Source organism: Magallana gigas, chromosome 1 (genome assembly GCF_963853765.1).
Source record: "Magallana gigas chromosome 1, xbMagGiga1.1, whole genome shotgun sequence".
NCBI lineage: Eukaryota > Metazoa > Mollusca > Bivalvia > Ostreida > Ostreidae > Magallana > Magallana gigas.
In genome coordinates this window covers 8,750,415-8,765,864 of record NC_088853.1, presented here as the reverse complement: position 1 = coordinate 8,765,864, position 15,450 = coordinate 8,750,415, and the positions used below count along the sequence as shown (strand labels likewise).

Genomic DNA, 15,450 nt, shown 5'->3' with positions numbered 1-15,450 from the left:
TTGCTGGTAGTTCATTAAAATATTTCGTTTACTTGAAATATTGTCTAAACATTGAGCACCATCATCAAAATTAGGTGCAAAATCTAGAAAATAGTTTCATTAGTACATTTTTAATTATAATTTGTATAATAAAAGAAATGCATGATCAAGCTTTGCGTTCCCTTTTTTGCTACAAACTACATATTTCAATCTTTAATCATGTTGCAGTTTCGTAATCTCTACAAAAAATAAGATAAAATCATAAATGAGTAATACTATCATAATACAGACAACATTACAAATATTAACAATGCAGTTTTCATATGCTATATTGATTTTAACAACGTGCCACAACATCTTCTTTGTTTACATTGGCTTATTCTTTATGTCATTTATTTAATTATTTACATTATTTACACATTCAATCATGTCAAAAACTCAAATGCTTTTACTTTTGAATATTTATATCTCACGAATTTTTAATAATATTTCTATACCAGCCCAACTTGTCTCCCCAAAAACAGTAGCAGTGGGTAGTTCAACGTACAGAGGTTACGTGTCATCACGAGCTGTAGACGGTAATACCGATCAGGACGTGTCACGTTGCTTTCACAGTGATGATAGGAGAGATATAAAAGAGGCGTGGTTACGTATAGATCTGGGAGGAGTTTACAGTGTCAAGTCAGTCAAGTTCTGGTACAGGAGAGGGAGTTAGTATCATTTATCACCTTTACTATTTTCACATTGTAACTATAAATAGAAAATGCAAAAGATGGTAGATGTAAATATAGGTGTTGTAAAATGTAGTTGATACAATAAAAGTAATTAGCATCTAGCATTTATTTACCCAATACTAGTATTCATTTACATTCATAGCTAACCGCCTGACCCTATTTAAAAATTCCCGAATTTATGATTAACAACGATACAATGGAGCTAACTATTATATAAAATGTCATTAGGTAATCAGAAAAAATGTAGTATTTACATGTACTAGAGTTGTATTCAAAATGGGAAGACATATATTTCGTAGCTAATTAAACTTTATCGTATTTATAACTTGACACAGTTGAGTATATTCCGATACATCGAATGATCTCTATGTCAGAAAATATCCGGGGGCCAATATCTTTATATATCTTTATATATCTTATTATATATCTTAAATTTCAGTGAAATGCAATCAAAATACTATATTTTTACTGTGTGTTGAAATCTTGAAAATAAACTGCTTGTTCTAAATATTTTACATTAAAGTCTATTATTTTGTTTGAATTAGTTCTTGTCTATTATATGTATAATTCAAAACTTACAACTTACATAAAAACTAAAGTATTTCATGGTTACTCATTTTGAAAGATTCCTTATCATGAAATTTTAGTAAGCTTTTTTGCACGGAAATAAAAAAAAATTAACACCGTATTACATTAATAGGAACACCGACAAGACTCCGTGGCTACTCTCTCCGTGTGTCCAATGATACCACTGTACCACCTCCAGAGTCATCATGTTACACAGATCCAGGGAACTTAATACTACCCACCATTATAGAGGAGGACTGTGAGAGGACAGTTCGATACATCTGGTTTTATCAGTCCAATAACCCTAATGAGGATAACAGCCCTATTGTAGAAATCTGTGAAGTCCAGGTTTTTGGTACGTAACATGTAGTTTTGATTCAAAACGGTATTGTATAACACTCCTGTTAATTTTCACCTACCAATCAAAAGGCGTTAAAAGGTAAGAATAGCTAACCCTTTAAAACATCGTTAAAATACAAAATGAAATAAGTTTGGGATTCAAATATTGAAGAAAAAAACGCCAGCAACCAGTTAAATTCATATTATGTTTCTTTCATATACATCAATATATAGTAATGTTGTTTACACTAGAATAAAGTTAGAGAGAAACAAGTATATATTCATATTTCCTTTACCAAATATTACAATGTAAAACCGTTAAAAACAACCATTTTTTTTTTTTTACAAAAATGTTAATTTTATAAAATGAAATAAGTTACGGTTTTAATCTTAGAAAAGAAATCATACTACCTCTGTAACGTTTATGCAGACAGATGTACAGTATTGTTGTGTAATAGTATGTAGTACTGTAAGGATAAAAACACCATTAAAACCTTATGCTTCAAACAAAAATTGTTACAATTGGTCTTGTAGTTTTAACGAGGAATTTTAAAAATGTAAAATTGTCAACGCACGTGGACGATGCTTGACTCAGGACGCAAGACATGACAGTCAAAAACCATTTATAATTGGTCCGTCGTGCGTCATAAGTTTTCATTCGTCGTCTTGCATAGACTCTTTAACAATCAATTACCAGAGTTATGGTACCCAGGGGATCATTATGGCCTGCGTGCCTCTTGTTTTTATTATGAAAGTACATAATATAGTTTTTTTTTTTTAATTACTTTAAGTAACAGCAATTTAGTTGTTTTGTGAATTTAATTGTTTCAAATATAACAGTTTAATTTTTCTAAATTACAAAAAAATTCCAAGGATGTTCCAGAATGTTTAAAATGTTTTTACATGTAAAAAATGGGGTGGGGAAGTCATCTTCATCTTCATACTTTTCTACAAGGGTTCTTAATGACAAAATATTGGGTTAAGATGGACTTTAGTCATATTAATGTATAATATCTATTATGCTAAGGTTATACAATGAAAATAAAAATGAAAAAAACCCCCAAAAAACAAAAACAAAAAAACCTGTCAAAAAATTGTTTTAAAATCAAAGTATTTAGTATTTGATAATTGTGGTTTGATCTCTGACCGACACATATCAATTAACTTGATTTTGATCGTTGTGATTCGCGTTTCCTTGGTATATATGACTATATTATTTTATGATATTTTGAATACTGTTTAAAGAAAGATTTTGATAAACCGGGTATGAATATATGGTCTCTAGAGAAGTTTAATGGCTATTTTTAAGTCAGTTGCAACAAACGTAAGCGTAACATTAAATTGAAACATAATTTGACTATTGTTAAATAAATGGAAATAAAATTAACAAATATCAGTACCTTATAATCAATAAGCACTGTATTCGGTATATTTTATCTAGGTTGTGAAGTGGGATATTATGGTAGAAATTGCACAAACAAATGTGACCACTGTAAAAATAGTGTAACTTGTGGAGTACAGAATGGGGAATGTGATGCGCTAGGCTGTATAAACGATGGATACCAACCTCCATTATGTAAAGGTAAGATTAAATGTATTATTTATTTTTTCAAATACAATATCAGATATATCTTATTCATTCAATATGTACATGTATATGTAATTTGTACTAACTCAATTATATTTCTTTCATTATTTTGAGCAGTTTGATTGTTATTTTTTCAGAGTGTAAACGCGGTAGGTATGGACTTAATTGTATAAAACATTGCAGTCAATTTTGTATCGACGATGACTGCCAAAAAAATGAAGGAACCTGTAAAAAGGGCTGTGAGAGAGGTTACAGAGGAAATCTCTGTAATGAAAGTAAAGTGTTCATCTATCTATCTATCTATCTATCTATCTATCTATCTATCTATCTATCTATCTATCTATCTAGCTATCTATCTATCTATCTATCTATCTATCTACTCTCTTTCTTTTATCCTTTTTTTTTTTAAAAGATGGATATTCGCATCACGCATTTCATGAATTTTGGGGGTTGTTTAAATGCATTTTATTTATTGAAATGAGTTTTATAAATTGTAACTTTGCTGTATATTTTCTTAGCATGCCAGAAAAATGGTACGGACTTAACTGTTCTGAAACGTGCGGACACTGTTTAAACGATACGATATGCCATCATTTTAACGGGACTTGTCTTGAAGGATGTGCTGCGGGTTATAAGACACAAACTTGTAAAACCCGTAAGACGCCTATTCACTTAAACGTTGTATAGCAATGATTTTATAGAAATACACCTAATATATAAAATATAAGAGAACTTGATATAACATATATTGCCAATACCTTAGAAATTCCGGTAAAGATTCCGAAAATTGATTTGAATCGAATCTTAATTATCTTGGTTTTAAAGGAAAAATATTAATAATTGTAATAATATAATCTTCATCATCACTATTTTAGAGCATCATAAAACTTTGCATATTATTTGAAATAGTTTATCGAAACATTTTTCATGATCAAATTGAAGCTTGCAACGATAGAAAATACGGGATGAATTGTCGGTTCGACTGTAGCAGACACTGTTTGAATGACAAGGTGTGCAACAAAAAAGACGGTAGTTGCCAGTACTGTGCAGATGGATATAAAGGAATAAAATGCAACTCAAGTAGGTTACATCTATAATAAATGTTAATCTAAATTGCAAAGTTCATTTCGTATAAAATATTTTATTGATATTTTTTTATTTCCGCAAGCATGCGAAACTGGAAAGTATGGTAAAGGTTGTTCTCAGAACTGTGGAGCCTGTCTCAATTCCACTGCCTGTAATCACATAACTGGATATTGTGGACTTGGATGTGAACCAGGATGGCAAAAAACAGATACATGTACAACAGGTAGTTCTTACAATCGTTTCTTTAAAAAATTATATTATTTTGTAAAACATAAATTATTATGAATCCATGCATGTTATTAAATAAACACAATGATAAACCAATAAGACAATAGCTAAATAGTAAATACATATATCTCACAAATTTATTGATGTCGGCCTCATTAGAGGTGTAAGATTCATATTTTCTAAAGATGACTGCAGTTTCGCTATTATTCATAGCTTGTTTGAATGGCACCTTTGGACTAAACTGCCAATTCAACTGTAGTGGAAACTGTCTAGATGAAGAACCTTGCAATTTAACAGACGGAACGTGTGCATCTTGCTCTCCAGGATGGGACAATGTGTGGTGTAACAAAAGTAAAAAAAAATATCTTAAGAGACTTGTATTAATTAGTAATGCTGAAAATTGAAAGAAAATCAAACGTGTTGTTTCGGTGATGAAAATGTCACCTTTCTATATATAGCTAAGAACAGTTCTTTTTTTTACTTATAAAAAGTTTGATTACTCTTATAATCTTAACGGTCAAATTATGCTGTTATGAAAAAATTATCATAACCTTGTGAAGTCCAATTTTATAGACACATATAAATTTCATGTATCTAGCATGTGATGCCACTTGGTATGGAGCTGGCTGTAAGTTTCAATGCGGACACTGCTTCGGTGAGAATAATTGTTACCACGTCAACGGCAGCTGTCTCTTGGGCTGTCAAAAGGGGTTCACTGGAGACTTATGTTTCAATCGTGAGTGTTGTATTTACGTAATGTTGATAATCGTTTACTTAATACAAAATCATAGAAAATCATATAATAATTATTTGCACTTACAATTTTTTCAAGTATGGTTTAAACAAATGTTACCTATTTAATTTTTGTTTTGTTATTATAGACAGTTTGTATGCTTTTCATTTACATAATTTGATATTTAGTTAAAATCGAGGGTTTTTTCTTCTTCTACGTAAACACTGGATTATTTTAAACAATTCATAAACCATGCGTGTTATTTACAACTTAACTATTTATTAGGGTTAATATAGTAATGTAAGAGCAACCATTACCTGTTTAAATTTAATTCTTTTGTCCTCGTTAATCAGAGGTCTGGCAAAGGAATGAAACCTACTCAAACAATGAACTATGCAGTGAAATTTAAAAAAAAAACATTATAAAGAATGCCTTAAATGTCTAAAAATGGTATATTGAATGTTTTTGAACTTTTTTTTAAGTGATATTAACACTTACGTGAACATAGGTATCGGAAATTCTTTTTTAAAAAAGAACTTCAAATGGAATGTCAAAAATATTTTATTTTCGTTGTAATTCCCCTATATTCTTTGAGTATGTGGGATTATATAAACATAATTTTGACATTATAATGGGGAATTATGTAAAAATATTTTTGACACTATAATGGATACACCACAAAAACAAACACTATGATTATTTTACTTGATCGTGACCATAGCATTCTCCTGATATTGTGACCGGTGACTGACAAAGACACGAATTTATGATGCCAATAAACACAGTTGATGTCAATTTTTTTATAATCCTTTTGATATTTGATAATAATTTGACATACATATGGTAGCAAACAAGTCGAACCTCTTAATAGTTGGTCTTGTCTTGCTCAAGGCACACTACTGATAGAAGTTCCTCCACCTGGTACACTGGATTTAACAGTCGTTCTCCTGATAATGGGCCCTGTGGCCGGTCTATTATTCATTGCACTGTGTGTCGTCGCAATGGTGTTCCTCTCACGGTATTGCATATTTTATTATTATTTTCTAATTTCTATTGTAAATTGTTATTTTCATAACATAATATATTTAATTAGTTTAACGGTTTTTTCCGTTATTTTTATGAAATTCATTGTAAAATCATATAATTCAGTTTCTACACTTACTACCTTCAATACTTGATACTTTTAATTTGTTATATCTGTAGATTATCGTAATCTAGATGTACAATGTTGACATGATTTAGTTTTTCTTATCATTTATTTATAAACAACATCTTATTTCAAAAAGTTCTTTTCTTCGATAACAATTTTTATGATGCTAGCTATCGAAATGGAAAACAGAAAAACAAAAGTACAGACGAAAAATTTCACAAGATTGAAGAACAAGGTTTGATATACACTTTTTCATTGAAAACAAAAGAAAATGTGATTGTTTTATTCTACTTTTATACTAGTATTTTTTTTTAAATGCTAGATAATGAAGATGAAGAGTCTCCAGAAACTTTAGATGACACCATACTTTACACAACAGTACAAATTCGTTCAAAAAACATAAAAACAGCTGATCTTCTCTCTGTCATCAAGTCGATGGGTGATGATACAGATAAAGGCTTTACTGAAGAGTTTAATGTACGAACAAAAACTAAGTATCAGGAGCATTGAAAATTGTTTTAATTTGTCTTTTTAGGTCACCTGAGTCACTCGGGAGCCTATTAGTATTTGTTTTTATCCGTCGTCGTTCGCTGTTCATTGGTCGTAAACGTTTGAACATTTTTAGCTTCTTCTCTGGAACCAATGAACAAATTTCAACCGAATTTCGCACTTAGCACCTACGGGTAAAGGGATGTAAAAATTGTTAAATTGATGCCCCCTGCCCAATGGAACCTGAGGGGTGGGGCTAAAACCGTCAAAATTAATGCAATCTTTAAATAATCAAGCAGTCAAACTGCTGACGTGCTTGTAATAGGCATTGATCTCTCTATCAAAAATCCTGAAATTCATGGCCCCAGGGTTAGGGGTTTTTGCGCTAGGGTGGGGCTTTAATGAATATATAATGAATAAGTATTCATGTTTTAAAAATCGTCTACTCTGCTCCAGGCTATTTAGCCAATCAATGAACTCGGTGCATAGTTAATATGTTAAGGAAGAATGCATTTTTAAAATTGTTAATGTGAAGGCTTTTGGGTCAGAGGTTTTTGTGTTAGGGCGGAATTCTTATAATTTTATTTTTATAAAAATGCATTTACTCTTCAAAATATCCCCCTCTTCTCCTGGATATTAAGCAGATGAACGAAGTACATAGAAATAATGATGAAGAATACCTATTTCGAAATTCTGAATTTCATTTCCACTGGGTCAGGGGTTCTTCTGTTATCGCATGGCTCTAATTATTATATAGGGTAGGATGGTGTAATTTCGACCGATTATTTTTTGTACATGATTTGTTTAATTATTTCTCTGTATGTTATGACACAATTTTTTCATATTTGTTTTAGAATTTAAAAAAATTCCAGAATATTAAAATGATTGCATTAGCCCTGTAATTATAATGCAGTTATTCAAGTAGCCGATAAGGCCTATGGTCCTCTTGTTTAATGATTTTGTTTGATTATTCTTAAGTATAAATGATATCACATCATGTGGTATCCATTCAATGTACGCATTTAAGGACATTATTACATTTTTAGTTTCCTTTCTTATTCACATTGTATAAAGTCCATTCCCTACGGAGAACAGTCTGACATACTTTGCACCGTTGGAAAACTGCCAGAAAATATTCCGAAAAACAGGTTCAAGACAACATTTCCTTGTAAGAATTAATATTCGGTCACAACTTTTGAAGATATTGCCGTTAGTCAGTTTGCTCATGTTTCATTCGATTTATCTAAACAAATTGAATAATTTCAGATGACCACTCTAGAGTTGTATTACAATCTTCAAAGAATGGAGACTACATAAATGCAAATTTTATAAAGGTAAGTTTATCACATTACCAAATCATACTTATTAATAACAAAACGCTTTATTCATTTTGTGAATTGCAGCCACCTCTTAATGAAATAGAAATAATACAGTTCTGTCTTTTAGAATACCGATTGTGATGCAGTGTACATAGCATCCCAAGGTAAAATAAATTATGCATTTGCCATATGATTTAAATTTGGTAAGGACACACATAGCAAAATATATTATATATTTATCTTATCAAACAGGACCTAAACCAAAAACGGTTGGAAACTTTTGGCAAATGATATGGCAGGAAAACGTATTTGTTATTGCCATGGTAACTAACCTGAAAGAAGGAGACAAGGTTTGTTATGAGAGTTGAATTTAAAAAAACAAATGATGTTCTTTGTTAAATTGTGTACTGTTCTATGATTCTTTGAGATATTTCTTTAAAATTATTACATAATTGTCATAGAAAGCCTTTGTAAATATCAAACATTTTAAATTTTATTTTAACTGCTTTGCACGATTAGACAGATGTGTCCAATTTCACCGGTTGCAAAAATAAATTTAATCCGGCCTTTTTCCACAGACGAGGATGATTCATGCACGATTTCTGAATGTTTTGCGATAGTTGCAATGCAAGTCTTATATTCCCTTTATTTCAAATTGGCTCAAAGTCTATGTACTTTTCAGACGAACATATATTAATTCGTTATTAGTCTATTGTTTTCCAGATAACATGTTAGAATCCTAATTTTAAGAAAATATTTCGGTTACTGCTTAATTTACTGGTTGACTTCAGTTTCATCTTCTAGGTATTCTGTTTTGTACTTAGATCAAATGCGAGAGATACTGGCCAACTTCAGGAGACAGTAAAATGGTGCTGGAAATATTTACCGTCCAACTGTTTTCAGAGAGAATATACGCCAATTTTTCAACCCATAACTTAAAGTTATTTAACAGAGAGGTAGCTAAATTAATGTTGAAACGGTCACATATGTTCATGCAATATGAATTTTATTGTTTTTAAAATCTTTTAATTAAAAAATACTGAATTCATTCAGATATTAATGTGGAAAATTATTACAAAATCTTTTGATTCTTAAAGAAATTAAATGAAATTTTTTAGAAAAAAAAGTCATGTTTAAGAAAATTAAAAAATAATAGATTTGGGTTAAAACCGCATGCACTATTCTTTTTTTTTTATTCTTAAGACCCAGGAAACCCGCCTAATAACACATCTACAGTACACATCATGGCCCGACCATGGTACGCCTAACCCTCTGGAACTCCTCTCGTTTTACTACTATGTATCAAGGGCTATGGAACAACATCCCGAACAGAAATTCGTTGTTCACTGCAGGTTTAATGTTAAATACATTGAAAGTTTTTCTCTGCACAACATACAATTATATTTTGTTTTCATGTTCAAAAATAGCAATCTCCTTTTCTATATCAAATTACTTTAATTCGTTCCTTTTTTATGCATTCTTTTTGTATCGTTTTTTGTTTATGTACGAATTTAAGCGCTGGTATAGGACGTACCGGGACATTTATCGCCCTTGATGCTCTACACAGACAAGGGGTCAAGAAAGGCAAGATAAACATTGTGGAGTATGTGCATACCATGAGAGAAGACCGGATGAACATGATTCAAAATACGGTTCGTCGTATGCAAAATAGCATTACACATATATTATACAGTTTACAAATGTGGCATTAACGGTTGATACAATTTACATTTTTTACGAATGTATACAATTTTAAATATGCTTTATTGGTATAACTCATTCTTGTTTGGATTTGTTTTTGTACAGAATCAATACAAGTTCCTATACCATGCACTGTATGAGAGTTTCCGAACTGGATGTCATGTTCTAAAGAAGGATGTCTTTGTGCAAGAAATGGACGCACAGATGCAATCGGATAAAGCTACAAATCTGTCAAATTTCCGAACTGAGTTCAAAGTGAATCTATTGTATTATTTTGTTCTTTTTTTCCCTATCGATATTCCATGTATAAGCAGACCTTACTTTTATTTTACTAATTGGTTCCAGACGAAGTAGGTAAATCTTATGCATATACATGTATACATTGTATGATGTATTTTTCACAGGAGCTTGATTCTATGAGGAGAATTTTTGATGAAAATGAGAAGCAGATAGGACTTAAAAATTTCAAATTAAATATGACGGAAAACGTTTTACCTGGTAAGAACCAATGGATGTAAACATCATTGTTCCCGCTGTGTATTTTTATTCAGGATATGAAACTTTCATCATCGTTTAACTTACTAATATTGATCAACTTACTAATATTGATTAATTCCAGCGGACAAAATGAGGATTATTCTATCATCCCACGTACCAGGACGAGAAACCTATTATAACGCTGTCCCTATTTCGGTAAAACTTGTGACATGTGTACAAAATCAGAAAGGCGAATATTGTTTGACCTTTTTTTGAACTCCTAAAAAAGGGATAACATTTAAAGTTAAAATACCATGACTATATATCTTTTTATTTCAAAACTTTGCAAATAAGACATTTCCTCGCTAAGGACAATGGTTGACATGCTTGTGGACATACAGAATTTTAATTATATCTATTTGTCACATATTCATATCAATATACGGTGAATATCACTCATGGTATAAATATTTGAAATTCCACTGTGTGTTCTTAAACCACGTGACGTCATGGTTAAACAGGCCGTAACTTTGAGGGGATGATTGACATAGAATGAAAAAGTTACATAATAATTCAATTGATAAATGTACAGTTATGAAAGTGAAGTACTAAATGATGTTTTGATATTTCTTTTCACAAACTGATAAAATATTTTGGAAAATAGATATTTGTTTGTTAATCTTCAGGAAACCCCTTTTCCGTGACGTCGTTTAGTAAATGTGTTGTGTGGCTCATAATTAAAGAAAGTTTACCAAAAAACTGAGGTTTTACAAAATACGTGGAGAACAGTGATAAAAAGAATTCTTGGGGATAGAAGACACACAGCTCGTTTGAAAAAAAAGTCATGTAACATCGAAAATTAGGAGAGACCCTATATATGCACGTAAAAGTTGATTTATATAACATCACTTTTGTTTGTTAGAAATTAATTGTTATTCATGAGGCTGTACATTTTTTTTTTTTACAGACGTTTACAACAAAAGATTGCATCATAGCCGGTCAGTACCCAGTCCAAGGGGCGGGGATTGATTTGATCCGCCTCCTTGTTGACCAAGAATGCAGTTCTCTGATCTTAACACACCCCCTGTCTGAAATACCACACGTAAGATGATGCTTTGTCTTTATTTTATACAACTTATTTACGGTTTGATTTTGAAAATATAATATGCTGTATATTCAGTGGTAAAAAAGTTCATTTTTGCATTTTACAATTTCCTATTGATCGTTCTGAAATTGTTTGGATGATATAAGTCTTTAAATAGTACTTTATATAAATAGTGCCTGTTTGGGAGGATAACAGTTGAAATTGACACCCCGAGAAAACCATTGTCAACCGACGCAAACCGGAGGTTGACAATGGTTTTCGAGGGGTGTCAATTTTAACTGTTATCCTCCCAAACAGGCACTATTTATTTTGTTATACTGAATGTCTTAATTTTAAAGAAAACATCACTGCCTCTAGATAGGAATAACGTGAATTCTAAGGCGAACCGTACGCGCATGATTTTCGCGCATGTAACAATTCGTAATGGTACCCGTTGCTAAGTGCGTTGCTAACGCTGAGGGTAATAGAACAGATTATGAACTTCGTCTAAACCAATCAGATTTCAGTATTTAACATGAAAGTATAACAATACTTTTTATAACATTGTTTTATCTTATTAAAAAAACAAATAATTAAACGGAAAGTCATTTTATTTGTAAATACTTATATTTTGCAATTTTTGAAATTAATAACATGCCATAGCTGCGTTATTTCCATTTCTGTTATATTTCGTTAATCAGAGCGGTAGTTGGTTTTCGGGTGCATTGTTCAATTATCGTGTGGAATTCGGCCCAATGACCAAGTTGTCTGCAGATGTCAACAAGTATAATGTCCGAATAAAGCCACCATCAGTATGTATTGTATTTTCTATTTTCTAAGCGGTAAGGGTATACGCTAAAATGCTTATAGAATGTAACTAAAAATGTACGCAATTAGTTGTTTCGCCTATTCTTTTATATATTTTTTTTTAAATTAATTTTTTTAGACTGCTGCAGCTCTGGTAAACAATCTTGATAAGAAATTGTTAATCGATGTACATCATTTCTGGCATTGGTGTCTCTTGTTGATTTGCAAGTGTTGTCATTCTTTTAAGATCGTATATCAAACAAAGATACGTATCGTAAAAAATACTCATTATAAATGATAATAGTTAATTAGAAAATCATCAATGATTTATTTTGTTAGCTCATCTGAGTTATCTTTTTTAATAAAGTAAATATTCTTTTATAATATGCATTACGTAGCTAGATATCTATGTACATGTATGTGCGCTATCTATTCGGAAGAAAGAAAAAAAAGCAAAACTTAACAGTTAACAAATTTACACCATTGGTTATAAAAATGATACATGAATTGTATTTTTGGTTCAAGACATAAAATTGCACATTCATAAGTATAAATCTCATTTCATATAATATGCAAGGCATCATATTATTTATTTAGTCATAAGAAGTTGACCGTAATACACAGTTCATGTATTGAAAAAGTTAATAACCGCTTTGTAGAGTAAGGGATTTCACAAAGTATCAATGTACGAGATAACAGCTTGGAATCCCACTGAAAACCAACCACAAGTATTACTGGACGCAGTAAAACGTATACAGTTATGTGAACTAGTCGATCCTGAGCGTAAACTGACCATTTTATCCAGGTACACTGTGCATTCGACGTATGTTTTAATGAAAATTACATCTTACAATAAAATCTCAATTCTCATGAGAGAATATACGTAATATATTTTTAATTTCAAATTATTTTTCTACCTAAACAAATGTGTTTTGAATTCTTACTTCGACTGAGAGCTCTAAACAACTTTTCATTAAAGCATAAAAATGACATACTTTGGATATGAATACACTTTGAATGATCGAACCATCTTTATTTTACAAGTATTTAACATTGCAAACAGGGATGGAGCAACCAGATGTGGAGAGTTCTGTGCTGTCTATAACGCCATACAACAACTACAACAGGATCAGGAGGTGGACATGTTAAACATTGTCAGACAGCTACAGAGTCATCGTCCGGAAATGATCTCAGACTTGGTATAGTTTTAAACAACAACTGGTTTTACCTGGGTTTTTTATAACAGTCGGTATTCAGATTTACATGTTCAAGTGTTATAACAATTTCACATTTTATAAGACAAAGTAGGCAAAGCAGAGAGGGGTGGAATGCTATGATTTATAATACAAATATAAAAAAAGACAGAAGTACAGAAGATCTCTTAAGGTTGCTGTAATACTTTTGTGTACTTCAACATTGTTTTACATATCAGTCGATAAGTTTAAGTGGAGTTATACATTTAACTACAGTGTTAGATTATGTCAATATTACGTTTTATAACAACAGAATTGTGGAAAAAAGTTATTATTTGTATTTGAAAGTGATATTTTAAATGACAAGAATAAAACACATTTTGATAATTTAGTATCCACCTATTTACTTATGATACCCGTTATCCTGTTTAAATCTATGTTTATTAAATCAGAAATAATAAGTCGCATCAGTGTGTAAAAGTCATCTTTCAAAGAAAAGTTAGTATCTATTACCTTTTTTATAATCAAGTAGGTTGTTCGTCATCAGAATAATCATTCGCAATCTTCGACGATTGAGACGTTAAAAGAAATTCAAATATAATACGACTTGAGATAACTCTTGTTGTATAATACCTAAAGGAAAAATCGAAATACACATTTACTGCTGCAACCAACTGTTTTTGTCTTTATAAAACTTTGAGCTAAGTTCTAACTCCCGCATACAGCTAAAGAAAACTCTTGCACAAAGTCTGTATTTGTTATAACACGTTGTGTATTTCAGAACGAGTACCTGCTATGCTGTCAAGCTATTGCCGAGTTCATCAAGTCTGACTCAGAGGACACGTACATGAACTCTGCCAGTAATACAGTTACTGTTGAGGAGAACATGTACGCTAATACTTAATGCGTCGAATAAAGACGAGGTTATGACATAAAACGAACTATGAGTTCAACTGATATTTATTGGTAACATTTTCTTAGTAATTTTTGCCTTTCCTTTTTTAATATTTTTCTCACGTTATTTGCTGTTCTTTATTGTTTTATTTCTTATTCAATAATTCATTAATGTTTTTTTTTTGTATTGATTTATAATTAGTGATATTTATTTTTAATATTTCTTTCAGTATACGGTATTATGCCAAGATACTTATTAGTTTCTACATTAAGCATTATTAGTGGCAATATTCTTCTCTTAATAAAACTATCCTAGCATGTTCTTTGATTGTTAATTATATCTGCTATTTTATTTTATTGATTATATACGATATTTTATTCTACAGCAAATTGTCATTGTTTAAAAGACGGAAGTATGATTTATGGGGTATTGATGTTTTCTTTTTATTTAAAAGGCTTGTTTAGTTTCAATGTGTTTTAAATACATTTCTACAGACATAAAAAATACAGTATTTTATCTATAATATAATTGTTAATATTTGTTTAGTAATTTTTGCCTTATTTATATTTCTTCTCATGTTTTTTTTTTCTTTGTTGTTTTAATTTGTTAATTATTGTTCAACTAATGTATAATTTGTCTTTGTTTTTATTAATGATAAAGTATTATATATTTTGAATAGTTCTTTTAGTGATGAGGTATTTTGCCAATAAACTAACTAGTGTCTACATGAAGCAGTATTAGTAACAACATTTTACCCTTGATGAAGCTATGCTAGCATGTTGTATAATGATTTGTTTGCTATTTCATTTTAATGATTATATACGATATTTTATTCTATACAAAATTGTAATTTTTTTTAAAAGACAATTTTTTGTTTGCTATTTAGTCGCCTACCGGTTTCACCGGAGGGGACAATAGCTTTCCTCTGCGTCCGTCAGTCCGTCTGTCTGTCTGTCCGTCCGTCTGTCTGTCCGTCCGTCCGTCCGTCTGTCTGTCCGTCTGTCTGTCTGTCCGTCCGTCTGTCTGTCCCACTTCAGTTTTCTTTTGTTTTTTTCTGCATGCGTTTGACGAATGATGTGAA

General features: G+C 30.9%; 2 protein-coding genes across 2 annotated transcripts in view; both read left to right on the top strand.

The window, feature by feature from the left end:
* LOC136273323 (receptor-type tyrosine-protein phosphatase alpha-like) overlaps nt 1–8,503 on the top strand; it is a 70,621-nt gene extending 62,118 nt beyond the window's left edge. The window contains exons 2-12 of the mRNA XM_066077756.1: nt 3,061–3,201; nt 3,345–3,862; nt 4,150–4,287; nt 4,376–4,516; nt 4,735–5,257; nt 6,146–6,272; nt 6,575–6,639; nt 6,727–6,881; nt 7,968–8,061; nt 8,160–8,227; nt 8,465–8,503. Coding sequence (XP_065933828.1) covers nt 5,110–5,257; nt 6,146–6,272; nt 6,575–6,639; nt 6,727–6,881; nt 7,968–8,061; nt 8,160–8,227; nt 8,465–8,503 — 696 coding nt within the window. The 5' untranslated portion in view covers nt 3,061–3,201; nt 3,345–3,862; nt 4,150–4,287; nt 4,376–4,516; nt 4,735–5,109. The remainder of the gene's footprint in view (nt 1–3,060; nt 3,202–3,344; nt 3,863–4,149; nt 4,288–4,375; nt 4,517–4,734; nt 5,258–6,145; nt 6,273–6,574; nt 6,640–6,726; nt 6,882–7,967; nt 8,062–8,159; nt 8,228–8,464) is intronic.
* The window catches only part of LOC105335144 (receptor-type tyrosine-protein phosphatase epsilon-like), a 66,717-nt gene extending 52,221 nt beyond the window's left edge, over nt 1–14,496 (top strand). The window contains exons 21-29 of the mRNA XM_066082176.1: nt 9,729–9,864; nt 10,019–10,168; nt 10,318–10,411; nt 10,533–10,606; nt 11,358–11,492; nt 12,176–12,286; nt 12,941–13,086; nt 13,345–13,480; nt 14,256–14,496. Of these exons, the coding sequence (XP_065938248.1) occupies nt 9,729–9,864; nt 10,019–10,168; nt 10,318–10,411; nt 10,533–10,606; nt 11,358–11,492; nt 12,176–12,286; nt 12,941–13,086; nt 13,345–13,480; nt 14,256–14,378 (1,105 nt within the window). The 3' untranslated portion in view covers nt 14,379–14,496. The remainder of the gene's footprint in view (nt 1–9,728; nt 9,865–10,018; nt 10,169–10,317; nt 10,412–10,532; nt 10,607–11,357; nt 11,493–12,175; nt 12,287–12,940; nt 13,087–13,344; nt 13,481–14,255) is intronic.
* Nucleotides 14,497–15,450: the final 954 nt, after the last annotated feature.